This window comes from Myxocyprinus asiaticus, chromosome 27, assembly GCF_019703515.2.
Source record: "Myxocyprinus asiaticus isolate MX2 ecotype Aquarium Trade chromosome 27, UBuf_Myxa_2, whole genome shotgun sequence".
Lineage (NCBI taxonomy): Eukaryota > Metazoa > Chordata > Actinopteri > Cypriniformes > Catostomidae > Myxocyprinus > Myxocyprinus asiaticus.
In genome coordinates, this window is record NC_059370.1 from 42,927,108 (window position 1) to 42,952,930 (window position 25,823).

Sequence of the window (25,823 nt, forward strand, 5' to 3'; positions counted from 1 at the left end):
ATTGCTACAGTGGTATCTGTAACCGAAAACTATTGCTTTTGAATGATGCTGCATCCACGCCCCTTTCTGAAGACATACATAAAAAAAAATGTATGCGTGCATCTTTAACAGCATCAGCAGAACTAGTAGTATTAATGATTGAAAACAAATTAGCAGCAGTAAACAAAGAGTTACACAGTCAAAAAACAATACGAAAAGATTATGTTTTTCCCCAAGTTTATTTAATATTTTTATTATTATTGTTTAAAAACTAAATAAAAAAATTGTAAAGAAAAAAAAATCTAAGCAGCAGTATTTTTATCAGACTTTAATTTTGAAAAATCCTGCTTCGGAGGCCATTTTGGCTCCACGGTGGCTGGTTTCGCCAGCAGTGTTTTGGGCGGCTCGTGCAGACGAGCGTCAGCTGAGTTACGCCAGTCTGACATGATTGAAGTTTTTACCGCAGCGAATGTATACATATTACATAACGCCTCTGTAGAGAGTAAAAGTGCCCACTGAGCCATGTGGATTACCCCGGAGGAGGTGTTACTGGCGAACGCGCTGTGGGTGAGCGAGCGGGCGAATCCCTATTTCATCCTGCAGAGGAGGAAGGGACACGGCAGAGGGGGCGGCATCACCGGTATCTAAAATTACATGATTATTGACATTTGCATGGAAAATGATTAATGCGTTTAAATATATAGGTTATTAAGAACTGTATGCATGCGTCTGGTTCATTATGACATGTGGAATACGCTTCAAGTGGGTTGTTTATGCTGCATCTCCATTGATGCTGACTGTAGCTATATGCGTCATCTGTTTATTTATGTTTGACTAATTTATATCTGGTTCATATATTATTTAAACATAGATGTGCGAGTAGGTACATATATTAAATGAAGACGTGTATTTACCCTTGTGTCATGAGTATATATAAATATAGATGGTTCAGTGCTGTCTTTTCTGATAATGTCATTGCTCAGTGATGCAGGAACAAATAAATCAATCAATACAGATGGTTGATTAGGTTATTTGAACATTTCTAGGTGTCTCTCAAAATGTGCTTTTTTTTTAATACATCCAGATGTATTGACTGTTTGTTACCCTTACAAAAATATAAAGATATTTATAGATATTTATATTAATTTTGTGGTGGTGCTCTTAAAGGGATAGGTCACCCAAAAATGAAAATCCTCTCATCATTTACTCACCCTAATGCCATCCCAGATGTGTACGACTTTTCTTTCTTCTGCTGAACACAAACAAAGTTAGTGGAATATTTCAGTCCATACAATGCAAGTGAATGGTGAGCAAAACTTTGGAGCTCTAAAAAGCACATAAATGCAGCATAAAAATAATCCATACGACTCCAGTGGTTTAATCCATGTCTTCAGAAGCGATCTAATCGGTTCTGGGTGAAAATAAACCAAAATATATAACTCAACCCCCCCAACCCCCCCCCCCACCACTGTAGGCGGGATTATGATTTCAGGCTCGATTACACTTCCTAGTAGAGGTCTGTATGGGCCTTAAAATGAAACCCAACCTGTACCTGAGACCGTGTGGCCCAAACGATACCGTCAGATTTTAAGCCCGTAACAGACCTGAACTCAGAATCGCCAACAATCTAATTTCTTCTCCTAGTATCCTCTTCTTGTATAGCTATATTTTATGTAAGCATAACAGTACTGAAACAGTAAACATACACAGTTTTAACAAGGCACAGCAGCCCCTCAGTACACTAGAGCAGAAGGGAAAAAAAGCATTGACTTAACGTTTATTTGCTGAAACTTCACTTGGTGCAGAACAATCTGGAATAATATGAAACAATGCAACAGTCCTCTCTATGCAGCCTGAACTTGTTTAGAATGTTGAATCTTTGTTTTTAGCACAGTTGTCACAATCTAAACGCAGCGCAGGTGTCTCAACATGCGTTTTTTTTAACATTTGAAGTTCTTTTTAACTTGACATGGTGTTTAAAATGTGCCGGTTCTGCACGAGAAAATGAAGAAAAAGCGAGACGCGGTGCAAATGTCAAAGACATTCGTACAGCATGTGTTTAAACAATGGGAAAAAAAGAACAGAAGCGTGCAAAAACGCGTTCTGTGTGAACGGCCCCTGATTCGTCCATTCGTGCGTGTCTGTGAGTGAGAGCACGTGGGTGAAATAAATTCGGTAAGCCTGTTTATTTTTACATTAATTACAAACCCGAACCAAACCCGAAGGCCTACTTGAAAAACTGATCTGAAACCCATCGGGTTCTCGGGTCCCGTCGGGCCCGGGTCGGGTTGCAGACCTCTACTTCCTAGTGCTTGACGCATGCACAAAGTGCTGGATGCCACGAAGAAGTGAAATCGAGCTTGAAATCATGACCGCCAATAACACTGAAGATTTACAGTGAAAAAGCAGTTATAGTTTAGTCTTTTCTCACCCAAAACTGATTGGATTGCTTCAGAAGACACGGATTAAGCCACTGGAGTCGTATGGATTAATTTTATGATGCCTTAATTTACCTTTTTGAGCTTTAAAGTTTTGGTCACCATTCACATGCATTATATGGACCTACAGAGCTGAATTATTCTTCTAAAAATCTTCATTTGTGTTCTGCAGAGGAAAGAAAGTCATACACATCTGGGATGGCATGAGGGTGAGTAAATGATGAGAATTTTAATTTTTGGGTGAACTATCCCTTTAAAACAGAAACAAATGGGCACTTTTTAAGAGAAGCCCATCACATGACAGGACAATGACTGCATTCACTTCTGAACCCTGTATTACTGCTGTGACGATGTAAACTCAAATACATCAGGATTCCTTTAGCATTGCACTGTAATTGTCTGGAAATTGCATGCCATGGGTGTTTTGGCATGTCTGGGCTTCCAGTTGCTGTGTCTTGCTTTTAAAGCTGCTTTGATGAATTGAATGTTTGTTGCAAAATGTGTTAATATCATGCTTGTGTAATGTTAAACATATTACAGATTGGAAACGGCATTGTTTTTGTCACTGTTTGACGGCAGCAGTTGGTGTTTATCTCACTGTCAGAATCACACATTAACTGACCTTGTGCAACACTGCTGGAGGAAGTTAAGGCGTGTGAATGTGTGACAGAAATGGTACGACATGCTGTCTTAAAGTGAAATTACTCTGAGTCTCTCAGAGCTTTTGCTGGTTGATGGAGAGGTTTGTGTTGAATTTGTATGATTTAGCAGTGTGTTACTGTGATTGTCATGCCGTGACAACTGAAGCTCGGCTCAGATGAGTGTTATTGATCAAGATGTTTTTCCTTTTTCAACACAGCATGAGAATGTGACCTAAGACATGCTATCTCTGTCGTGTGATAAAAATGTCTTTCCCAAGTTGTGTTTGTTAAGTGAAGCATCACTATTACAGTTGCTCATACATGCAAAGCCCTAACCCTTAGTATGAAACGTTGGCGTGTAACTCATCCAGCAGGGTTTGTGCTACAGACTTGAATGATGCCTTCAAATCATGTGGCTTAGAGCAAAATAGGTGGGTTTCAGATGGAAAAATCGCATTTATTTTTTCCATAGGCGAATTAATTTGATTTAATTTTTATAAACCTTTAAAGACAGGCCTACCGTGAGCACCCGAGGTTGTTAATCGATGGTATATGCTTCTGTTGAAACCAGCAGTCTGTGTTGTTTCAATTTCAATAGAAATTGTGTTTTAATAGTGGAATTCCTGGTGAAGAACTACACTACCCATGATCCTCGAGAAAGATCCACCAATCAGAGAATCGTGGCGAACAAATTGCGGCAAAAGAGCTCTGCATAGACCGCCCACTAGTGTGACGCAATCAAATCGCTCTTCCCACACTCTCAAACTACTTGTATATTTGAATATTTAACAATAAAATATTAGGAATGTGCGAGACTGGTTCTGATGCTGCTAGTCGACACTGGAATTACTAGTCGGTTCGTATTTTCCCCATTAAACTGTTCAATATTTTTAGACAATTACGTTTGGCTTTATATTTTTACAGAAGCTGCGCTTAAATTACTGTCATATTAATGTTACACATTTTAAATAGAATTAATAATACAAATATTATTTAAAAAAGAAAATATCTGGAGCAGATACAAAGTTTCATTTCACCTCAGGCTGCACGTGCTTCGTCCGTTCCTCACTCGTGCCGCACGCAGGGAAATGTCCTCTCGCTAGACAAGAAAACTCAGCAAAGCAGTTATGAAATCACTTCGGTGGTGGTGCGCAACTTTTCAGCGCATTTTATTTCTCTCTTGTAGATTTTGCTAAGCCTGTCTGTTAATTATTTTCAACAATGTCCTGACTGTTTTATAATGTTAAGGAACTTTTACGTGGTGAATTCCGTTTTGAACTGGCTTTTAGGGTTGCGCTATTAGTCCTGCACTTTTCATTCAATTGTTTTCAATCAATAAACCTGTATTCGCTAAAGATGAATGCATGTCTTGTTCAATATTTAAATTTACAATAATGATAATGCAAGGCGAGCACGTCGCAGATAAATGCCCCTTTTCAGCAGAATTTAGCATCGGATTTGCAATAGATTAAGTATTTTAAATGGGTCGCATAAATTTATTTTTGGACTGTTTTCTGAAGGTTGGTTTCTTTTAAGGGGCCGTTTACACGATAACATTTTCAACTAAAAACGGAAAACTTTATGTGTTTTGGCTGTTCGTTTACACGACAACAGCGAATTTTGGGGCCTGAAAAATGCAAACTTTTGAAAACGGGTTTCAAAGTGCAAGTTTTTGAAAACGATGCCTCCGTGTAAACTTCCAAAGCGCGAATTTGTGAAAACGACGACATCACGCGCACGCATATTACGTGTTCAGTCTATAGGCATGCGCGCTAGTACTTCAGAACAATGCGCGAGACATTCAAAACTACAATGGCTGACTCCAGGACTGTGCTTGTGCTGCTCAAGATTTTGTCCGGACAAAATTGCTCGATGCTTTCGCCATCTTCATTGTTTGTATTCACCGCTCTGTGGAAGAATGCTTATGTGCGCAGACGTGTAGTGTTTCTTTACAAAGTGACATCGCCAACTACTGGCCTGGCATGCATAATACAGCGCTTTTAGTGGTTTTCGCGGATCCGAGTGAATGGGGATCGTTTTGACAACGTTGTCGTCTGTACGCGAAACTTTTCAAAAACGCAAAGGAAAAACGTTTCCGTTTTTAGTACATCGTTGTCGTGTAAACGTACCCTTTGACAAGTCGTCTCCAAAATTTTCATTTAAACATCAGTGAAATTAGTCGTTCCGCACATCCCTAGTTTCTATATGTATAGTCAACAACTTTAAATCAATAGTTGTATATTTTTCTATTTTTAATTCAATTGTCATTCGCAATGCTTCATGGGATTGTAGTTCATTTCCTCAAAAAGGACTTGAAGCACACAGTCTTGTACCGTTTGTCTTTTTATACAATTTTTTGTTGTTTTTTGTTTGCCTCAAATCAAAGTTTGTAACTTTAGCAACCACCCAGAACACCCTAGCAACCACATAGCAACGCTCTGACAACCACACAGAGCATCATAGCATTGTGGCTACTCATGTTTTCTACTGTGTTCTCTCTAGTGATAGAGTGATATATCAGCCAGGCCGATATTTGGCCATTTTGTGATTTGTTGGCATCGGCTGATAGCTGTGTTTACTTGGCCGATTAGCAGAAGTGTTAACTTTCCCTTGTGCCAATTCCAAAATCAAGCAATAGATGTCATTGAATAATCAACACTTTCTGTTTTCAATGTTTTTTCTTTTCAGGTTTATGCAAACTTGTGTAAATATTGCATAAAATAAGTGTTTGCTTCACTTTAGAAATTTTGTGTAGCCTACATCTGATTTGCTTTTGTTAAATTCTGTTAGCTCTATGTCAGCATTTATATCTAGGGCTGGGTATTGATACAGATTTCCTGATTCGATTCAGATTCACAAGCTTTTGATTTGATTCAATATAAATTCAAATGGATATATTTTCAGATATAATGTCCATTTTTGCTTGCATGTAAGAAATTCTTTTTCAGCTAATGCTGGTAATTATACAGGGGACCTTCTAAATTGGTAGGCTACATTACAACAATATTAATTTTACTAATTATATTTTATATTTTCATCATTTTAGTCACATTTAAGCTTTTTAAAAATGTACAAATCCACGTATACCATCAATAAATATGATATTGCATATATTTTGGTACATCTTTATTGTTTAATGCATAATTTATACTATTTACAAGTATTTACATTTATTTGTAGAACACAAGCTAAAAATCGCTACTGTCTCTTTAAGAAAACCGGCAGTTCTGTAAAGAGCGTCTGTAAATGAGTGCATATTAACGAGAAAAGAGTCGAATGGCTTCTTTACCTCATCCGTTCTATTTATGATTATAATGTTTTTTTTTTTTTTTTTTTTTGTCAACAACTGACTGTAAAGAACAGAAAGCGTGTATCTTGTAACGTGATTGGAAAATCTATATTTTTACCCAGTCCTATTTATATTGGCTATCCTGCTCTCTATATTTTGGTACTGTTCATGGCCATTGAAATACCCTTATCGGTCGACCGAAACCTTTTTTTCCTCAGGTTTGCTGGTGGGTACGTTGGATGTTGTGTTGGACTCCAGTGCTCGTGTGGCTCCATACCGAATTCTGCACCAGACGGGAGAGTCCCAGATCTTCTGGAACATCGCTTGTGGTCAGTGTTAATCTGTACAGAACAACTCATTACTAACACTCGGAACCCGGGCCCTAAACCCTCCTACTCTTGTGTTGCCAGATTTTTGTAGTGGCAGTCGTGATGAACTTTCAGTTGGCTCGCAGTGGATTGCCTTCATTAAAAGGGAGAAGGCACACTCCAATTGCAATATCACCCAGTCCATTTAGACATACAGAAACTGTTGATATTTCATGCTTACAGGTTTGAATGAATACTTCACATACGATTGGGCGGTTGCATACGGTCTAGTCGCACGAGTTGAAATATCTCAACACATCTGAATATCAAATTGGATCAGAAAATTCCGCATTCGCAGATAGTCCGAACTCCACGCAGCCCCCGTACGAATCTCCATTGGAAATGTATGACTTCTGGTTTATCGTTTCTCAGATGCAGTGAAAAGGTTGCTTTAGACATGAAGAGACTCTCGATTGACACGTCAATTTTCAGACGTTTTCATAAACGATTGTCGCAGAAATGAACGATTGATTAATCGATAACGTTAAAACCACAAAACGTACGTGGAGGAATCCAAATAATATGTGCATGTAGCCTACTGTTTAAATATAATTTAAATGAATACACTTAAGAAATGCACATATTGGCATTTTCCTCTTAAAATATTCTTAGTTCAGTGTATTTTAATACATTTAGGCGACGTTTAGTACAAATTTGTGAATTAATTGCTGTTAAAGAATTACTGTTTTTCACCCAATTTGGAATGCCCAATTCCCAGTGCGTTTTTAAGTCCTTGTGGTCGCGTAGTGATTCGCCTCAATCTGGGTGGCGGAGGATGAATCCCAGTTGCCTCCGCGTCTGAGACCATCAACCCGCGCATCTTATCACGTGGCTTGTTGAGCGTGTTGCCACGGAGACATAGCGCGTGTGCACTCAGCACGCCCTGGGATTCGAACTAGCGAGCTAGTGAACTCCAGGGGTGGTAGCCAGCGTCTTTTACCACTGAGCTACCCAGGCCCCCTCAAAACCACAATGTGGTTGTGGATCGTGCAGTATTTCAGACCTTTGAAAAAAAATTTTTATTTGAAGTGAATTCAAATCATAACATGCGACGTTAACACAGGGTAGCCTACATAACATACCATTTCTCATGTGCTTGTGAGATGTCAGGTGAATATGCCTTCGGGCTTTCCCGGCGATCACTGACGTAATCGTTGGTTGGGACGAAACAAGGAAACCAGCAGATCATCAGTGCAACTCTGGAGTGGAAATAACTGTGTGGTTTTTCTTCTATGCTGCAGACGAGACGTGACATGCAGCGCACAAGTGGCAGTGCACACTCTAGTGGTGGATGACTGTATAGACAGTCTTTTTGACATCTGCTGGCATGATTACTGAATGCATTTGTTCTGAAATTGTTTAAAATGACAATTAATCGAGTTTAATCATTCAATCGATTAATCATTAACATCCCTGAAAGCGAGCCAACCACAACTACCACAAGTAATTCAGGTATCGCATAAAACCTTTGAGATTAAAGAGGATCAATCTGGTGTGCTCCGATACCTTCAAATGATCCGATGACTGTTTTTTCCTTGGAACTGCTCATTGTAGCAGTCTGGGAACTTGGGAACAAAACATGGTTTTCTGGCAGACTGATAAAAACATGTGCACCCAGACTCCAGAAAATTGCATATCAATCAATCAGTTTCGACTTCAAATTGATTTGTCTAGATTTGTTTTGTCTGGTCACACTTGATTTTATCCTACATAGTTGCTCTTTGTCTGTACTGTAGTTTTTTACCTGGTCTGTTTCCTGGCAACATCTGGAGATCTGTAGAGTCACTGACTTTGTTGTCCAGTCACATGGTAGACTATAAAATTCACTGTATGTTGTGTGTAATCGGTGCTTGACCTTTAAACAGCCGCCCTATATTTGAGTGACATTTTAAATACTGTGACACAGATAAAGGGATAGTTTAGCTAAAAATGACTCGCATTCACATTGTTTCAAACCCGTAAGACTTTCATTCATCTGTTGAACACAAAAGGAGACGTTGGGCAGTCCCTTCAGGATTTTGTGATCTTGCGATCTCAAGAATTAATGCTTTTTCTACCACTCTCCACTTGCGCTAACTTGCAATTTTGGATAATTACAGCAATTTTTCAGCACAAACCGTGGTTCTGAGGTAATCAGATCACTTTTCTCCATGTTTGATGGCAGGACAAATGCTTGAAAAACTTGTCGCAGAAGAGACATCTCCAACTAAACAGCTGCCATTCAGTCATCCCTGCATAGGGTTGCCAAATGTCCTCATATTTTCCAGGACATCCCATACGGGATCCTATGAAAGTCCTGTACACTATCAAAATCCTGCTGTAAACTTTCGCTGGACCAAAGACTGTGGAAAATGAGACACACAAACATGGGTTTGTGTCATATGTTTGCTTAAGATTATAAAAATGATGAGAATTTAGTGCTGTCAGTCGATTATTTTATTTAATCGCGATTAATCGCATAGTTTTTCGGAGTTAATCGCGATTAATCGCAGATTTTGAAGGTGCTGAAATTTTCCTTTATATACAGTATATATTTTTTTCCTTTCAAAATGCATTCATTTCCTCCTTAGGAAAGAAAACGAAAAAATATGTAACAATAATATTTTATTAACACTTTCCAAACAAAGCCTTCAACAATATAAAGATAGAAATGCACTAAAATTTCACCAATTCAAGTAACATTAAATGTTTCCCAAAGTCTAAGTGGGAGTTTGACTAACTGAAAGAAGTATGAGAAGTTGAGTATTCATTGCAATGGGCATTAAATCTTTTAAACTCTCATCCTCCACAATATTAATCAGCCGGCAGACTATGGCTATCTGCTTTGCAACATCAGTCGTGAAGCCGCGTTCATGATTTGTGTCAGGGTGTCAATGCCTGCGTCAAGCACCGCTTTGAACTCCACATGAAAAGCATTTGCAACTGTTACAGAGGCTGCAAATTACTTTGTTTTGTGCAACAAATTGAGTTAAGAGGTCCTTTCCCCATCATTTGATCACTGACACTGCTGTTTAATATAAAAAATTAGGGGTCTTTTGAACTCGTATTAGCCACATCATGGGTTTCACCTCTTAAATGTATGGTATTTTGAGGGGGCCTGGGTAGCTCAGTGGTAAAATACGCTGGCTACCACCCCACTAGCTCGCTAGTTCGAATCCCAGGGCATGCTGAGTGACTCCAGCCAGGTCTCCTAAGCAACCAGTTTAGCCTGGTTGCTAGGGAGGGTAGAGTCACATGGGGTAACCTCCTCATAGTCGCTATAATGTGGTTCGTTCTCGGTGGGGCGTGTGGTGAGTTGAGCGTGGTTGCCACGGTGGATGCCGTGAAGCCTCCACACGCTATGTCTCCATGGCAACGCGCTCAACAAGCCACGTGATAAGATGCAGAGGCAACTGGGATTCGTCCTCCGCCACCCGGACTGAGGCGAATCACTACGCGAGCATGAGGACTTAAAAGCACATTGGGAATTGGGCATTCCAAGTTGGGAGAAAAAGGGGAAAATTTTAATTTTTTTTTAAATGTATGGTATATTTTTATGTATTTATAATTTTTTCCTTTCTAACTACATGTTCTGTTGTTATGCATGAAAATATTTACAGGTAAATGCACTTATACCATCACTGACACAAATGACTAAAGTATACCATGACTTTTTGGGACTAGCTGCTGAAAATTCTGTAATTTTGGGTTGCTATAATCAGGTGGCACGAAACCCTGGTGGGACTGGTTAGGCAGAATGACATCCTCGGTCACCATTAACTTTCAGTGCATCTTTTTTTCTGACACCGAGGATGTCATTCTGCCTAACATGTGTGTGTTTGTCTCAGGCTCGTCTCGTAAGGAGATCACTGAGCACTGGGAGTGGCTCGAGGCCAATCTGCTCCAGACGTTGTCCATCTTTGACAACGACGATGACATCACCACCTTCGTCAAGGGTAAAATACAGGTGGGGCTTTAGATGTATTTTAATTGTAAATGTAAAACAATATGATTGGGTCAGTTAGAGCTGAGAGCCTTCTTTATTCTTTAGGAATCTCGCATTACTGCTCATCACCCTGGTGACAGTTATTTCATTGATAAGTTCCTCACAGAATATAGTCCCATTAGCTTCCCAGGCCTTATTTAGGTCTAAACGTTCCACAGAATACATGCTAACATGGTACAGTTCTCCTGTCTTGGTTTTGCATTTAAAAAAAAATATATATATATAGTAGTCAGAAGACAAGAATGGTTCTAGATTGGTTTATTTCAGATGATGTTTTGAAGACTAGATTACTTTTTTGAAGACGTTTTTTCCCGAATTCTGTTTTTTAAAATTTAAATTAAATTTGATCATTAAAAATGATTTGTCTAATCAAATGAATTGATAGAAATGTTTTAATACTACATTGTTAATTACATTTTATTGTACAGTAGTAATATAATCCTTTCGCAATTTCTTCAATTTCACTCTTCTGGTTAAATTGTGCTTTTATTTTGACAGCAATCCGAATGATGGACATTTAGTTTGTATTAGGGCTGCAACGGTACACAAAATTCATGGTTCGGTATGTACCTCGGTTTTGGGGTCACGGTTCGGTACGGTTTCGGTACTGCAGGGAAAACATGCATATTCAACGAAATTACAATACAAAACTTAAGATCCTCGTATATGCACATTGTATAAAAGCATAAATATTAATAAAAGTAAAAAAAAGTGCAATTATTATAATTGTAACAAAATTAACATAAAATTGACATAAGGAGCACAGATTTCTGTGTTTATTGCCTTTCAGCTCACCACTTAAACGTATCACTCAATTTACACGTTTTTTTTTCCAGGAAAATCAGAATGTCCACATTATCAGAGGAGAGGGTGGATCTGTTAGCAATGACAATGTCCCCTGCTACTTCTATGACATTCGTTAACGCTTTACCTCTGTCTGAGCTTGCAGCGAGAGGCTGCTTGAACGCCGTGGCGAGACTAACTTGCACAGGCTGTTCATGCTTTGCTCCTGTAAACTCAAGAGACACGTGATGTCAACGCAATTGTGTCATCATGTAAGATGCGCTTCCCGACACATACGCGACTTCGGAGCCGACACACAGCCTTTGTCCTGTTCACTTCTCGTTACCCAGTATTACTATAGTTTACTGTGAAACCATAATGCTCCCAAACAACAGATTTTAGAGATGGCAATGGGTCTTCAAACTCTGGCTTATTTATGTCTGACATATTTATATTTTGTTCCATCACAGTTGGGAAAATTAGCAAGCTAGCTTGTTTAAGCTACATATGCATTTATCTGATTCGCAGATTCTAGTGTACAGTGTGGCGCTCTGTTGATAAGTTTTGGTTCCGTGCGGTCCCGTGTTGCTCCGCAATCTTTTTTTCATTTTAGTTCTACATGGTTTGTGTTGTTCGTTATATGTTGTTTTAATATTGGATTCACGCATGCTAAGATATGTAATCATTAATGTGACTGCGTGTACCGTATCGAAGGCCCTATATCCATTCGGTTCGGCGCGGATACATGTACCGTTGCAGCCCTAGTTTGTATGCTTTGTTGTATGACGACAGCTTTACACTTCTGGCTTAGTATAAATTGTATAAATATATATAGTCTTCATGTGCTGCGCACTTTTCTGCATTGCGGAAATCATAGGGCTCTGAGAAAGAAAGAAAACAAGGCAAGAAAGAGTGTGTGTGTGAGAGAGAGACAGTTAAATCATTTTTAAAGCCTTGTTTACATGTATGTTTTTTAACAGTTTACTGTTTAAATAGTCTTGGCCCGTTTAAACATTCCATTAATGGAAGTCTATGAGATCTTGAGGATTTTTGATCACCCGCTGTTTGAAAACCGTAATTCCGATCAGTTAGAAAAGTCATAGCTACACGAGTCGGAACAGTCTGTGTCAAGTTTGGTGGATCACGATTATTCACGATTCGCATATTCGCATGATTCTTCATAGTTAGTCGCGATTAATCGCATGATTCTTCATAGTTAGTCGCGATTAATCACATGATTCGTCATAGTTAGTCACGATTAATCGCATGATTCGTCATAGTCACGATTAATCGCATAGTTAGTCACGATTAATCGCATGATTCGTCATAGTTAGTCACGATTAATCGCATGATTCGTCATAGTTAGTCATGATTAATCGCATGATTTGTCATAGTTAATCGCGATTAATCACAGATTTTGAAAGTGCTTGAATTTGACTATATATATTTATTTTATAATTATTATAGTTCCTTCTCAAAAAATAAAAGGAAACAATTTGTAACCATATTGTTTAATTAACTTTTTCCAAACAAAGTATTCCACAATACACGCTAAGAAAAACACTGAAATAACATCAATTCAAGTAACATTAAACATTTTCCAAAGTCTAAGTGGGAGGTTGACTAATTGAAAAAAACTAGGTTAAGTATTCATTGCAATGGGCATTAAATCTCTTAAACTCTCATCCATGAAGTTTTAAATTAATTGCATGTGTTATCATGTTAATTTCGACAGCTATAACTGGTTAATGCAAATTTTTAAAAAGTCTTTAAAGAAAGAAGTAGGCCTACCAGTATTTAAAATTATTCTTCAAACACACACGTCATTTAAAGAATGTTAGAATATTAGATGTATGAGCACTGTTAGAAAACATTCATTAACATTGAATTCATATACTTTTCTTTCTGTAGGGCATCATCGCTGAGGAGAATAAGAGCGGCAAAGCTCTGGAAGATGAGGATCCTGGAAAGTTTCGTGAAGCCGAGCTGAAGATGAGGAAGTTGTTCGGAATGCCGGAGGAAGAGAAGTTGGTGAACTATTATCCCTGCAGCTATTGGAAGGGTAGAGTCCCACGACAGGGCTGGATTTATCTGTCCATCAATCACCTGTGCTTCTACTCCTTCCTGCTTGGAAAAGAGGGTGAGAGGTGGTGTGAAGTTGTGCATTAGTTTAGGGTTGAGAAAGTTTGGATTAAGGATGCATTCTTGGGTCACATCCGCACTAATCCGTTTTCATTTCGAAAATGTAATTAGTTTCCACTCTTTGTTTTCCAAAGTATGTAGTAATGGAAAGTTTTTTGAAACGCTCTGGTTTCAGTGGAAATGTCGTTCTAGTATGGATGAGAGGCGTAAACGTGGAGAAATCAATGTGTTTTCAAACACGAATGTATTAGTGTGGACCATGCAATATGATCTTTATTTACTAATTATAATTTAATAATTACTAAAAATTGTTAACTGACTTAATCAAACCAAACCAAAATAAAACAGCATGTACTGGTGCTTTTGCAATTAAATGCAAACACATTAAACAAATGATCTCATTTTAAAAGTTGTAACTAAATTACAGAATTGATAATGGATTTTATTTAATTTTTTTGGTCAGATATTTCAAAATAATCAGTTTTTAATTTGATTTTGTGTATTATTGTGCTTGTAGCAGAGATATTAGATGTGTCATAATTCAGTTCAGATCATATTTACCATATGTCTCAAAAATAATCCAATTGTGAAAATGGTCCACCCTAGTTTTTATGATATTTAAGTTTTCAATTCAAGGAATTAATGTTTCAGAACAGGCCTTTTGGAATAGAAAACTCTTTTGGTTCTTCCTCTTTTTATTTTTTCCCAATTTGGAATGCCCAATTCCTCGTGGTGGTCGTAGTGATTCGCCTCAATCCGGGTGGCGGAGGATGAATCTCAGTTGCCTCCGTGTCTGAGACTGTCAATCCGCGCATCTTATCACATGGCTTGTTGAGCGCGTTACCACGGAGACCTAGCGCATGTGGAGGCTTCACGCTATTCTCCGTGGCATCCACGCACAACTCACCACGCGCCCCACCGAGAGCGTGAACCACATTATAGTGACCACGAGGAGGTTACCCCATGTGACACTACCCTTCCTAGCAACCGGGCCAATTTGGTTGCTTAGGAGACCTGTCTGGAGACACTCAGCACGCCCTGGATTTGATCTCGCGACTCCAGGTGTGGTAGTCAGCATCTTTACTCGCTGAGCTTTCCAGGACCCCCTCTTCTGGTTCTTCTTGCGCTAAAAAAGTGCTTGTCATCTTTGCGTTAAAACTGGAATCTGATGTACTTTTTGTGTGGAGTGCTCTTTTTCATACTGAATTAAAGTGCACTCAGTACTTTTTTGCTCATTAAAGTTTTACTCCAAAAGAAATAAAATGTAACTTTGAAACTTTTGTATAAAATCATGAGCACTCACAAGTCATTTCAGTAACCTTATAAAAGCTGTTTTATTCTATATGGAGAGGGTCCCCCTCATGGGAGCTGCCATGTTGATATCACATGACCAGCTGAATATTACTCGCTTAATCACAATAACCGCCCTGTTGTTGGACACTTTCACTCGTGTATTAAATGAATTTTGGCTGACTGTTAATTGTACTTTTCTACAATGGCATCTGTAACTGAAAACTATTGATTTTGAATGATGCTGCATCCATGCTGCTGTGTGGCACTGTCGATCCAAGATGACACAAACAAAAAGTTACAGAGTGCACCTTTAAATGTTCTTTATTTAGTGGTAAAATATGTAAATGCATTCGTTCTCCTCATAATCTTTAATTGTTGTCACTGTAGTTTCGTTGGTGGTTCAGTGGATGGACATCACTCAGTTGGACAAGAACGCCACGCTGCTTTTCCCAGAGAGCATTCGTGTGAGCACACGGGACACTGAGCATTTCTTCTCCATGTTCCTCAACATCAACGAGACTTTTAAACTGATGGAGCAGCTGGCCAACATCGCTATGAGACAGCTACTGGACAACGAGAGCTTCGCTGCTGATCGCTCCCTCCCCAAACCCTGCAAGACCCTCAAAAACGTTTCCACGCTCAAAAGGTGAGCGGGCCGCACGCTGGGGAAGAGATGTTTCCGTTTTGAAGAGATTAATTATCCATATTTGACTGAGTCTGGAATTTCACTGAATAATTCTTCAAAACATGAACTCGAACTGTAAAAACACAAAAACAGTTGCAAAGATGAGGTGGCTTGTGAAGGTTCTTGTTGTAAGACAAAATCAAACACAGTCACCGAACATGTCCTTGGATGGTGGACATTTCAATGAACCGGTTCAAAAATACAATTCACTCATGAATCAGTTCAAGAAACCAGTTCATTTGATTTAGTTCATTTAATTTCACTCATGAATCAGTTCATAGAACCAATTCATTTTAATCCGTTCATTTGATTTCACTCATGAATCAATTCATGAAACCAGTTCATTTGATTTTACACGAGTCAGTTCATGAAACCAATTCATTTGATTCAATTCATTTGATTTCACTCATGAATCAGTTCAAGAAACCAGTTCATTTTGATTGTTCATTTGATTTTACATGAGTCAGTTCATGAAACCAATTCATTTGATTCAGTTCATTTGATTTCACTCATGAATCAATTCATGAAACCAGTTCATTTGATTTTACACGAGTCAGTTCATGAAACCAATTCATTTGATTCAATTCATTTGATTTCACTCATGAATCAATTCATGAAACCAGTTCATTTGATTCAATTCATTTGATTTCACTCATGAATCAATTCATGAAACCAGTTCATTTGATTTCACTCATGAATCAATTCATGAAACCAATTAATTTGATTTAGTTCATTTGATTTTACACGAGTCAGTTCATGAAACCAATTCATTTGATTCAGTTCATTTGATTTCACTCATGAATCAATTCATGAAACCAATTCATTTGATTTCACTCATGAATCAATTCATGAAACCAATTCATTTGATTTAGTTCATTTGATTTTACACGAGTCAGTTCATGAAACTAATTCATTTGATTCAATTCATTTGATTTCACTCATGAGTCAGTTCATGAAACCAATTCATTTGATTCAATTCATTTGATTTCACTCATGAATCAATTCATGAAACCAATTCATTTGATTTTACACGAGTCAGTTCATGAAACTAATTCATTTGATTCAGTTCATTTGATTTCACTCATGAATCAGTTCATGAAACCAATTCATTTAATTCAGTTCATTTGATTTCACTCATGAATCAGTTCATGAAACCAATTCATTTAATTCAGTTCATTTGATTTCACTCATGAATCAGTTCATGAAACCAGTTTATTTGATTCAATTCATTTGATTTCATCAACTAAATCATGAGTGAAAGCAGTTCATTTTATTCAATTTATTTGATTTTACTCATAAATCAGTTCAAGAAATCAGTTCATGAGTAGAAGTACATTTTTCACATTTTAATAGTGAAAAAAGGACTGAAAATATATATAAAAAATAGCTAAATAAATATTTTCAGCTTTTACATTTTTTTAATTCAATTTCATATTTATTTATTTTATTAATTTTGTTGTAATGTAAATTTGTGTTTTTTTTCTCTGCAAAACAAAATAAGTTTTGAAGAATGTTCATGCATCTCTTTTCCATACAGCGACAAAGTTGTAATATTTTCATGGAAGAATTAAATTTGACAGCTACAGTGGAGTGCAAGTTTTTAATTGCTTTAAAAAAAAAAATTGTTCATATGTTTCAGGGACTTGGACGCACGTGCGAAAAATGAGCGGTACAGAGCGCTGTTTCGGCTCACACAGGATGAGCGTTTGGACGGACACACCGACTGTACGCTCTGGACACCGTTTGCTAAGATGCACGTTGTTGGACAAATGTTTGTTTCTAACAACTACATCTGCTTTGCCAGTCGAGAGGAAGATCTGTGTCAGCTTATCATTCCATTGAGAGAGGTTAACACGCACACAACTACACAATCACAATCGCATATAATTACACAACCGCTCAACAGCACTTCCTCTGTAGGTGACTATAGTGGAGAAAGCAGACAGCAGCAGTGTTTTGCCCAGTCCACTGTCAATCAGCACTAAAAACAAGATGACCTTCCTCTTTGCCAATCTTAAAGACCGCGACTTCCTCGTTCAGAGAATCTCTGACTTCCTACAGCGGACGCCCGAGAGACCCTGCAGCCTAAACGGCCAATGTGTGAGTCAGACAAGCTGACTTATTACAACATGAATGAAATTGTCTTTTGGCCTGATTTCATGCTTATTTCATGGTGTTTCCATAATGCATGTCTAATAAATGTGGTCTTACCATGATAAGTTCCAAAAAACATGGTATTACCACAGTGCATTTCCAAAAACTTGATATTACCTTGGGACATTTCCATATCAACTTTATATTACAGTGACACCATTTGCAGCATGGTAATACCACAGTACCATATAGTCATTTTTGTCAGTGACACATAAATCAGTTTTGACATCAATGATCTGTGTTAATTGCTGTTTGAGAAATGTAGTTGTAACCATCTGTCTCGTCCATATCCAGGAGAACCTCAGCCCGAGCACGCCACCCTCTCTCCCCTCATCCCCTCCTGTGCTGGGGACAGGAGAGTTACCCCAAAACAAACACTACAGCCCCAGTCTGCCCACCGCCAAGCAGGGCCTCCTGAGAATCTACCAGCAGGACGTCCCGGAGGAGCTGGGGCCCAAAGTGGTGAGACGCACCTTTCAATCCAATCAGCCCTAAGATATGATATTTAATACGCTTGTTTTATCTTGACGGAAATTGGCGATAATGGAGGAATAAATAAATAAACAGGAGAGTAATAATATGCAAAGGGATGGTGATCCTTATTGCAAAATAAACTCTGTCAGGGTGATAACATGAAGGGAAGTGCTTTATTTTGTGATAATGATCAGCTGATTGCACATTATCCTTCTTATTATATGGCAACTCACCATATGAATAAAAAAAAGGACACAAAATTTAGATTTGTCGAAATTGTTATATTGTGAGAAGTGAGAGAGAGCTTTGGAGTGCTGCTTGAGATATGAAACTAGTACAGCTGTGTAGCCAACTGCTTGCTTGTGGCAATGGTCAATTATCCACCTTTTTCCTATGTCCCGTGATGCTTAGCGAGAAATATGGGCATTACTTTCGTTGTCAAGTAAACACAGCTGTTGTTGCGTGTACATCCATTCATTCTTTCGTTGTGATGTTGGGATTTTGAGGAGACCGTGTATGATTTCATGAGGACATACATCATTCACTAAATCAGTGTGTTACTGAAAGATAATAAACTGCAAAAAAGTCAGAAAGACAAAAAGCGTGAACAAAACCGGCATGCTCTTTTTCTCAGATACAGCTGAGATTTCATCTAAGCACAAACGCAACATTTCGAGCAAAATTATTGGTTGTTTCAGTGGAGTACCTGTGTTAGTTCAGCTTCAGATGTGTGTACTTGTTCCAATCAGACAGACACACTGAGGAAGAGCCGTGAAGTTCTCATCCTTGGGTATGTAATTGCTTTTTAGATTTTTCCGATTGGTCGGTTATTTCCTTATAAATCTGCAAGTAAGTTTAAACTTTTGTTCGTTGGGTGATTGACTGGTGAGAGGTGGTGCTTCGCTGCCATCCGGTACGCAGCAGGACACCGTTTTAAACCTCAAATGCGGTGTGGTTTTTGACTACCTCTGTATGTGTTTTTGTGATCCAATTACAAAACACTTTGCAACCCGTTTACAACTATATTTAGCACTGACCATTTGCGATCGGATCATCCGAAACTCGTCTTATTACCAGCTGTAAACAGGGTCTAAAATGATTGCAGCCAGAGCTAGGGAATACTAAAGAACGACTTCTGGCGGAAGTCCCTCCCACATTCGTTTCCCCAGCAAGACCCCCAGGAAAAAGGTGGATAGAGGTCAACCTATATATTGATTTTACTGATTAATCGGTGCCAATATTTGCTTTTTGGATCTACAGTATAACAGCGGCCTCTAAAGGTGAAATAAAAATCACTGACACCTTGTGGGGATCTAAATATGTCATCAATGACAATATTAATCCATATTTTTATCCTCACTTCAGTACATATTTTGTTATTTCAATTAGATTGATTATAATGCACATACATTGTGTCTCCAACTTTACATCTTTTTTTTTTCCCAATTTGGAATGCCCAATTCCCAATGCGCTCTAAGTCCTCGTGGTGGCGTAGTGACTCGCCTCAATCCGGGTGACGGAGGACGAATCTCAGTTGCCTCCGCGTCAGAGACTGTCAACCTGCGCATCTTATCACGTGGCTAGTTGAGCACGTTACCGTGGAGACGTAGCGCGTGTAGAGGCTTCACACCATCCACCGCGGCATCCACGCACAACTCACCATGCGCCACACCGAGAGCGAACCACGTTATAGCAACCACGAAGAGGTTACCCCATGTGACTCTACCCTCCCTAGCAACCGAGTCTTGGCTGGAGTCACTCAGCACGCCCTGGATTCAAACTCACGAACTCCAGGGGTGGTAGTCATCGTCAATACTCACTGAGCTACCCAGGCCCCCCACAAATTTACATCTTTTGAATAATAATAAAAAATCTAATCTGGTGAAATGTGTGTATATACTGTACTGTGTATGTGTATATATTCATAAATACATAAATTTTTTTAACATTGAATTATTTGATTTTAAATACTATTGACTGATTATCGCCTTTTCCCACTACCTTAGTTATCGTATCTGCAAAATCCACTATCAGTCGACCTCTACTCAGTTATACACTTTAGCGGTCATTATGCACAAATATCTGACAGCAGAATGCTGCGATTACCCAATCAGAGTCAAGTATTCTAGAGAGCCGTGTGAAAATACAGGATTCTGAAAAGTGACATTTCCACAGACTTGTTGATAGATTGTACATCCTTGATTATTTTGTTGTTCTTTCTGTCCAGATGAGAGAGAAGATGAAAGAAGAATCATGGAACATCCATTTCTTTGAGTTTGGACGTGGAGTGTGTATGTACCGGACGTCTAAGACCCGAGAGCTGGTTCTGAATGGGATCCCTGAGAGTTTGAGAGGAGAACTCTGGCTGCTCTTCTCAGGTAAGAAATCCTCAACACCCGGCAGAGCTGTTTGCCAAGAGCACTGAAAGTTATTTTGATCAGGTTTTCTGCTCTGTCCTTACTGTAAAGATCATCATAATCGAAGTGCAGCTATGTTCGGATTTGAGTGCTAGTATGCTGTGTCAGTGAAGTACATACTGTATACTACATATTAGTATTTTTTTTTATTCAAATAAAAAGTATTGTATGGTTGCTTACTGCACATTTTGGCAAATGAAATGCCGCACAGTATGCATACTGCATAAATTGTTTGAGTAGTATGCTATTGTATACTGATTTATGCTTTTTTCAATGCTATTTTTCCATTTTTCAATTTCCAGGTGCTCAGAACGAGATGGCCACACACCCGGGTTATTACGGCAGTTTGGTTGAGCAGGCGATGGGTAAATGCACTTTAGCAACGGAGGAGATTGAAAGGGATCTTCACCGCTCCATGCCCGAGCACCGCGCCTTCCAGAACGAGATGGGCATCGCTGCCCTGAGACGAGCCCTCACAGCCTACGCGTACAGGAACCCGGGCATTGGATACTGCCAGGTACACGCACACTCACTCACAGTGTAGACACAACAACAGATCTCATCTATCCTGAGAAACCGCAGCACAGATCAGTGCTATTTGACTTGCGATTAACGTCTGTCTAAATTCAGTGCTGAATCTGAATTTAGAGTGCAAACTGCCCTCATGAAAGAGGGAAAGATATTTGTGTGAGAGCCAGTGTGTAAAGACATGATGCAACATTTTATGCTGTTAGTTATGGGTGTTGCTGAAATAGCCAAACATGTTAATTACAGAAGGGGGTGTTCACACGCTTTTGGCTATGTAGTGTATTATTGGATAGGGAGTTTATTACACTACACAGTGAATAACAATGTCACTCTTTGACACTCTCTGTGTGAATGAGTTTCCTTTTAACATCTTCTCACAGCAGAAATTTGTTCTTTGTGTGAATAGGCCTTACACTCTAATGGCACTTTTCCACTGCATGTTACGGTTCGACTCGACTCAGCTCTGCTCGCTTTACTTTTCTGAGCTTGCTTGTCCAATGCAGTTTAATGTCGCCTCAACATGGGTGGGATTATAGGCTAATCATCATAGTTGCGCCGCCTCTACTGCCGTGACACCATCTTAAATAGGATACAATTATTACTGACCATAAACAATAACACGACCACTAGCTTTTAGCTATTAGCTCATTGTGCTGCATAAAGCAGTTGTTGCATGGTGATTTTACCTGGTTGTTTTAGAAGCAAGCTTTCCAGTAGTTGGTCGACTAAATAAAGTGAAGCTTTCAAGCAGAATATAGAGTTAACGTAACAAAACGTACCATCCTCCATCGTGGACTCCAACAACGGCGAGTCCAGGGCACTCTCCCTCCCATTGCTCGCCGTTCTATTGCCATAGATAGCATCCACTTGGTCGAACCACTTCCACTTTCTTCTGTTTGAACCACTCTGGCTGTTGTGGTCCTTGATGGTTCTGTAGTCAAAGTTTTTTTGTCTTTTCCCTACACTGTTGGTAGGTCCGGTGGTAGCCATGTGCGGCCAACAGCTGAGACACTTCCTGGGGGGGGGGATTTTTCCCCTTTTTCTCCCAATTGGGAATGCCCAATTCCAATGTGCTTTTAAGTCCTCGTGGTTGCGTAGTGATTCGCCTCAGTCCGGGTGGCGGAGGACGAATCCCAGTTGCCTCCGTGTCTGAGACCATCAACCCGCGCATCTTATCACGTGGCTTGATAAGCGTGTTGCCTCGGAGACATAGCGTGTGTGGAGACTTCACGCCATCCACCACAGCAACCACGCCCAACTCCCCACGATCCCCACCAAGAACAAGAACCACGTTATAGCAACCACGAGGAGTTTACCCCATGTGACTCTACCCTCCCTTGCATCCGGGCCAATTTGGTTGCTTAGGAGACCTGGCTGGAGCCACTCAGCACGCCCTGGGCACGCCCAGCGAGCTAGCAAACTCCAGGGGTGGTAGCCAGCGTATTTTACCACTGAGCTACCCAGGCCCCCCCTTCCTGAAAGACTTTTTCGTTTCGCGTCGTTTCGTTCGTTGCTAACAAGAGGAACTTCTGCACCTTGTTTATTGACCACGGAGTGGTTTTGCGCACAGCCATTTCTTTTTATAATTCGAAAGTCGCGTGAACAAATGATACTGCTGTCCCGTGTCACAAATCCAGTGACGCTGGTAGTGACGATTCTCTCTGACCAATCAGTGATCTGCAGGGTTTTGACGTCACATTTAGTATGTGTCAGCTTGCTTGGAACCTCGACTGAGGTGGTACTAAAAAAAAGTATCCGGTACCAGGTACCATCCACAGTGGAAACCCCCCAAAAAGCAAGCGGAGTCGAGTCGAGTTACATGCAGTGGAAAAGCCCCATAAAACAGTGGTTCTCAACGTTTTTTTGAGCCAGCACCCCCCTATCCATTATCCAGGTCCCTTACTGACCCCAAAAATGTAAGCTAATTGTCTAATTTTTTATATTATTATTATTATTATTATTATCATTAAAAAAGCATGTCTTTGAATGCCAAATAACAAATTTGATTTGACTGGACAGTTGGAATATCACTATTAGTTTCCAAGGGAGCAAAAAAGCCATGTGAATAGAAATTATACTTATGAGTGTTAAACAAATGCAATGGTTTGCATTTTGTCAAATGCAATTTGACATTCAAACTTAATACTAAATAGGTAGCTTATCACAAACAGCAGCCAATCAGTAAACAAGAAGCATTCTTATTAATTATTCCAATGGATATCAAGAACAAGAAGAAAAAAAGCAGAAGATTTATCTTAACTTTTGAAGGAAATAAGCTAAATTGCTTTGAAAGTTAGTGTGAGCCCTGCGCTTGGTGGTTCTTTGCCAGTTTCTTCACTACGGGCTGCAGAGAAGTTAGTTTCAGCTGTAGTGTGCCTGGGGCCATCAAGTCCAAGCAATTGCGGTACTTAGACTGCGTGTAGAGGACCTGGCTAAATCCCTACTCAATGAGATATGTTGTTGGGAAAGCAAGAAGCAGCAGCCTGGTCTTCTCCCAGAGAACCAGGTAACGCTGGGCATATTTGACCCACATAATGATACTGCTGTCCCGTGTCACAAATCCAGTGACGCTGGTAGTGACGATTCTCTCTGACCAATCAGTGATCTGCAGGGTTTTGACGTCACATTTAGTATCGGCTCAGCTTGCTTGGAACCTCGACTGAGGTGGTACTAAAAAAAAGTATCCGGTACCAGGTACCATCCACAGTGGAAAGGACCTGGCTAAATCCCTACTCAATGAGATATGTTGTTGGGAAAGCAAGAAGCAGCAGCCTGGTCTTCTCCCAGAGAACCAGGTAACGCTGGGCATATTTGACCCACATAATGATACTGCTGTCCCGTGTCACAAATCCAGTGACGCTGGTAGTGACGATTCTCTCTGACCAATCAGTGATCTGCAGGGTTTTGACGTCACATTTAGTATCGGCTCAGCTTGCTTGGAACCTCGACTGAGGTGGTACTAAAAAAAAGTATCCGGTACCAGGTACCATCCACAGTGGAAAGGACCTGGCTAAATCCCTACTCAATGAGATATGTTGTTGGGAAAGCAAGAAGCAGCAGCCTGGTCTTCTCCCAGAGAACCAGGTAACGCTGGGCATATTTGACCCACATGCTGCCCCAGCCAGAGGTGCGGAAAGTAGCCTGGGCCTCGTCGTCGCACTGGTGTCGACAAGATGCTCCTGGATAGCACGCTCGCATTCAGTCACATCCGCCTGAAAGGGCTGCACCACCCAGATGGGAACATGTCGGCCTTAACCATCCTCAGGTGGTCAGTGTATATGAGGAGGAGGTCATCGGTAAGAGCCTCAGACACCTGCAATGAGTATAACCAGCACATTGGCCTGGAGGTGAGACTATGGATGACCGCCTTGCACTGGACTGGAGTAACCCCATTCCCTTGGAGCTTTAGCGTGACTTCATTCATCCTTTCAAAAAAGTCTGCAAGGTACATTTGAGAGCCAGCGGACATCAGTATGGAGAAGTTGTCACTCAAAGGTCTCATCATTTTCCTGACACAGCTGTCGGAACAGTCTATCATTCAGGGCATGGGCTTTTATTTTGTTTATTGCATTGACTGCAATGTTGAGAGACTCGTGGAGAGATGAACGGTTAGATTTGGCCACAAGGTCGTGGCGGTGCAAGACACAGTCGACTGTGAGGATATGCGGGAATGCTGGACCTGCTCCTTCAGCAGAGCGGTGAAGCCATGGTACTTGCCAACCATGGAGGGGGCACCATCAGTGGCGCATGCGAGGATGTTGGTGATTGGGATTGACTTCTCCTGTAGTTACGCATAAAGCACATTAAAAATGGTCTGGCCCTTGGTGTCTGTTTCCAGATATTTGGAAAACAAAAATTCCTCTGCCATCTTCTGACTGTTGGAGGCCTTATAGCGGACATAGGCCATCAGCAGAGCGTTGTTGTCAGAAGTGTTTGTCTCATCCAGCTGAAGGCTGAATGGAGAGTCCCGCAGGATGGCACACAGCTGCTCCTCTGTATCGGTGCCCATTTCATTTATCCTGCGTGCCACGGTGTCATTGCTGAGTAGGATGGATTTCAGCACCTGTGTGGGATCTCACTCCATCACAGTAAAGATTACCTCTTTGATGGCAGGGAGCACCAACTCTCTCTGATTGTGAACGGCTGCCCACATTTGGCTATCAGCAGGGAGCTGTTATATGACACTATTAGCCCACTATCATTCTGGCTGGTCTTCCTAGTGAAGAGACTGCTGATGGTACTCCTAGCATGCTTCTTTTTGAGGGCCTGGAAGAACGGACGGTTCTTGTCTGCCTTGTCCGGGTGGATCTTCGTAAGGTGCTCCTTGAGACGTGAGGGTTTCATGGCCTCATTTGAAAAAACTTTGAAAACACATTGGAAGTTGTGCATTGGTGGGAGAAGGTACTAATCCATAGCTAAGGTATTCAACCAAATACTGGCGGCATTTTTTTCTTGTTCTGCGCCATTTTGCTGATATGTTTCTTGCTGATATGTTGCCCGTGCAAAAGTATAATTTTATTTTAAAATGCACTGTTTGGTGGACTGTATGTTTTTGAACTGAAGAGTGACTAAATGTCTCGCAGGTTCTTATGCAGCATGTAGCTTTTGGCATTAAATAGGGCAGAATTAATTTGGCAGATTTTTTAA

General features: G+C 40.1%; 1 protein-coding gene across 4 annotated transcripts in view; it reads left to right on the forward strand.

Moving 5' to 3' along the window:
• Positions 1-268: 268 nt before the first annotated feature.
• The window catches only part of LOC127418066 (TBC1 domain family member 9B-like), a 52,728-nt gene continuing 27,173 nt past the window's right edge, over positions 269-25,823 (forward strand). Inside the window, exons 1-11 of one of the 4 annotated variants that reach the window (XM_051658425.1) lie at positions 269-619; positions 6,566-6,676; positions 10,543-10,661; positions 11,537-11,614; positions 13,395-13,623; positions 15,306-15,564; positions 17,243-17,450; positions 17,524-17,703; positions 18,052-18,219; positions 20,459-20,609; positions 20,951-21,165. In XM_051658425.1, the coding sequence (XP_051514385.1) occupies positions 502-619; positions 6,566-6,676; positions 10,543-10,661; positions 11,537-11,614; positions 13,395-13,623; positions 15,306-15,564; positions 17,243-17,450; positions 17,524-17,703; positions 18,052-18,219; positions 20,459-20,609; positions 20,951-21,165 (1,836 nt within the window). In that variant the 5' untranslated portion in view covers positions 269-501. The remainder of the gene's footprint in view (positions 620-6,565; positions 6,677-10,542; positions 10,662-11,536; positions 11,615-13,394; positions 13,624-15,305; positions 15,565-17,242; positions 17,451-17,523; positions 17,704-18,051; positions 18,220-20,458; positions 20,610-20,950; positions 21,166-25,823) is intronic. The other 3 variants (XM_051658426.1, XM_051658427.1, XM_051658428.1) reach the window with 3 other exon arrangements.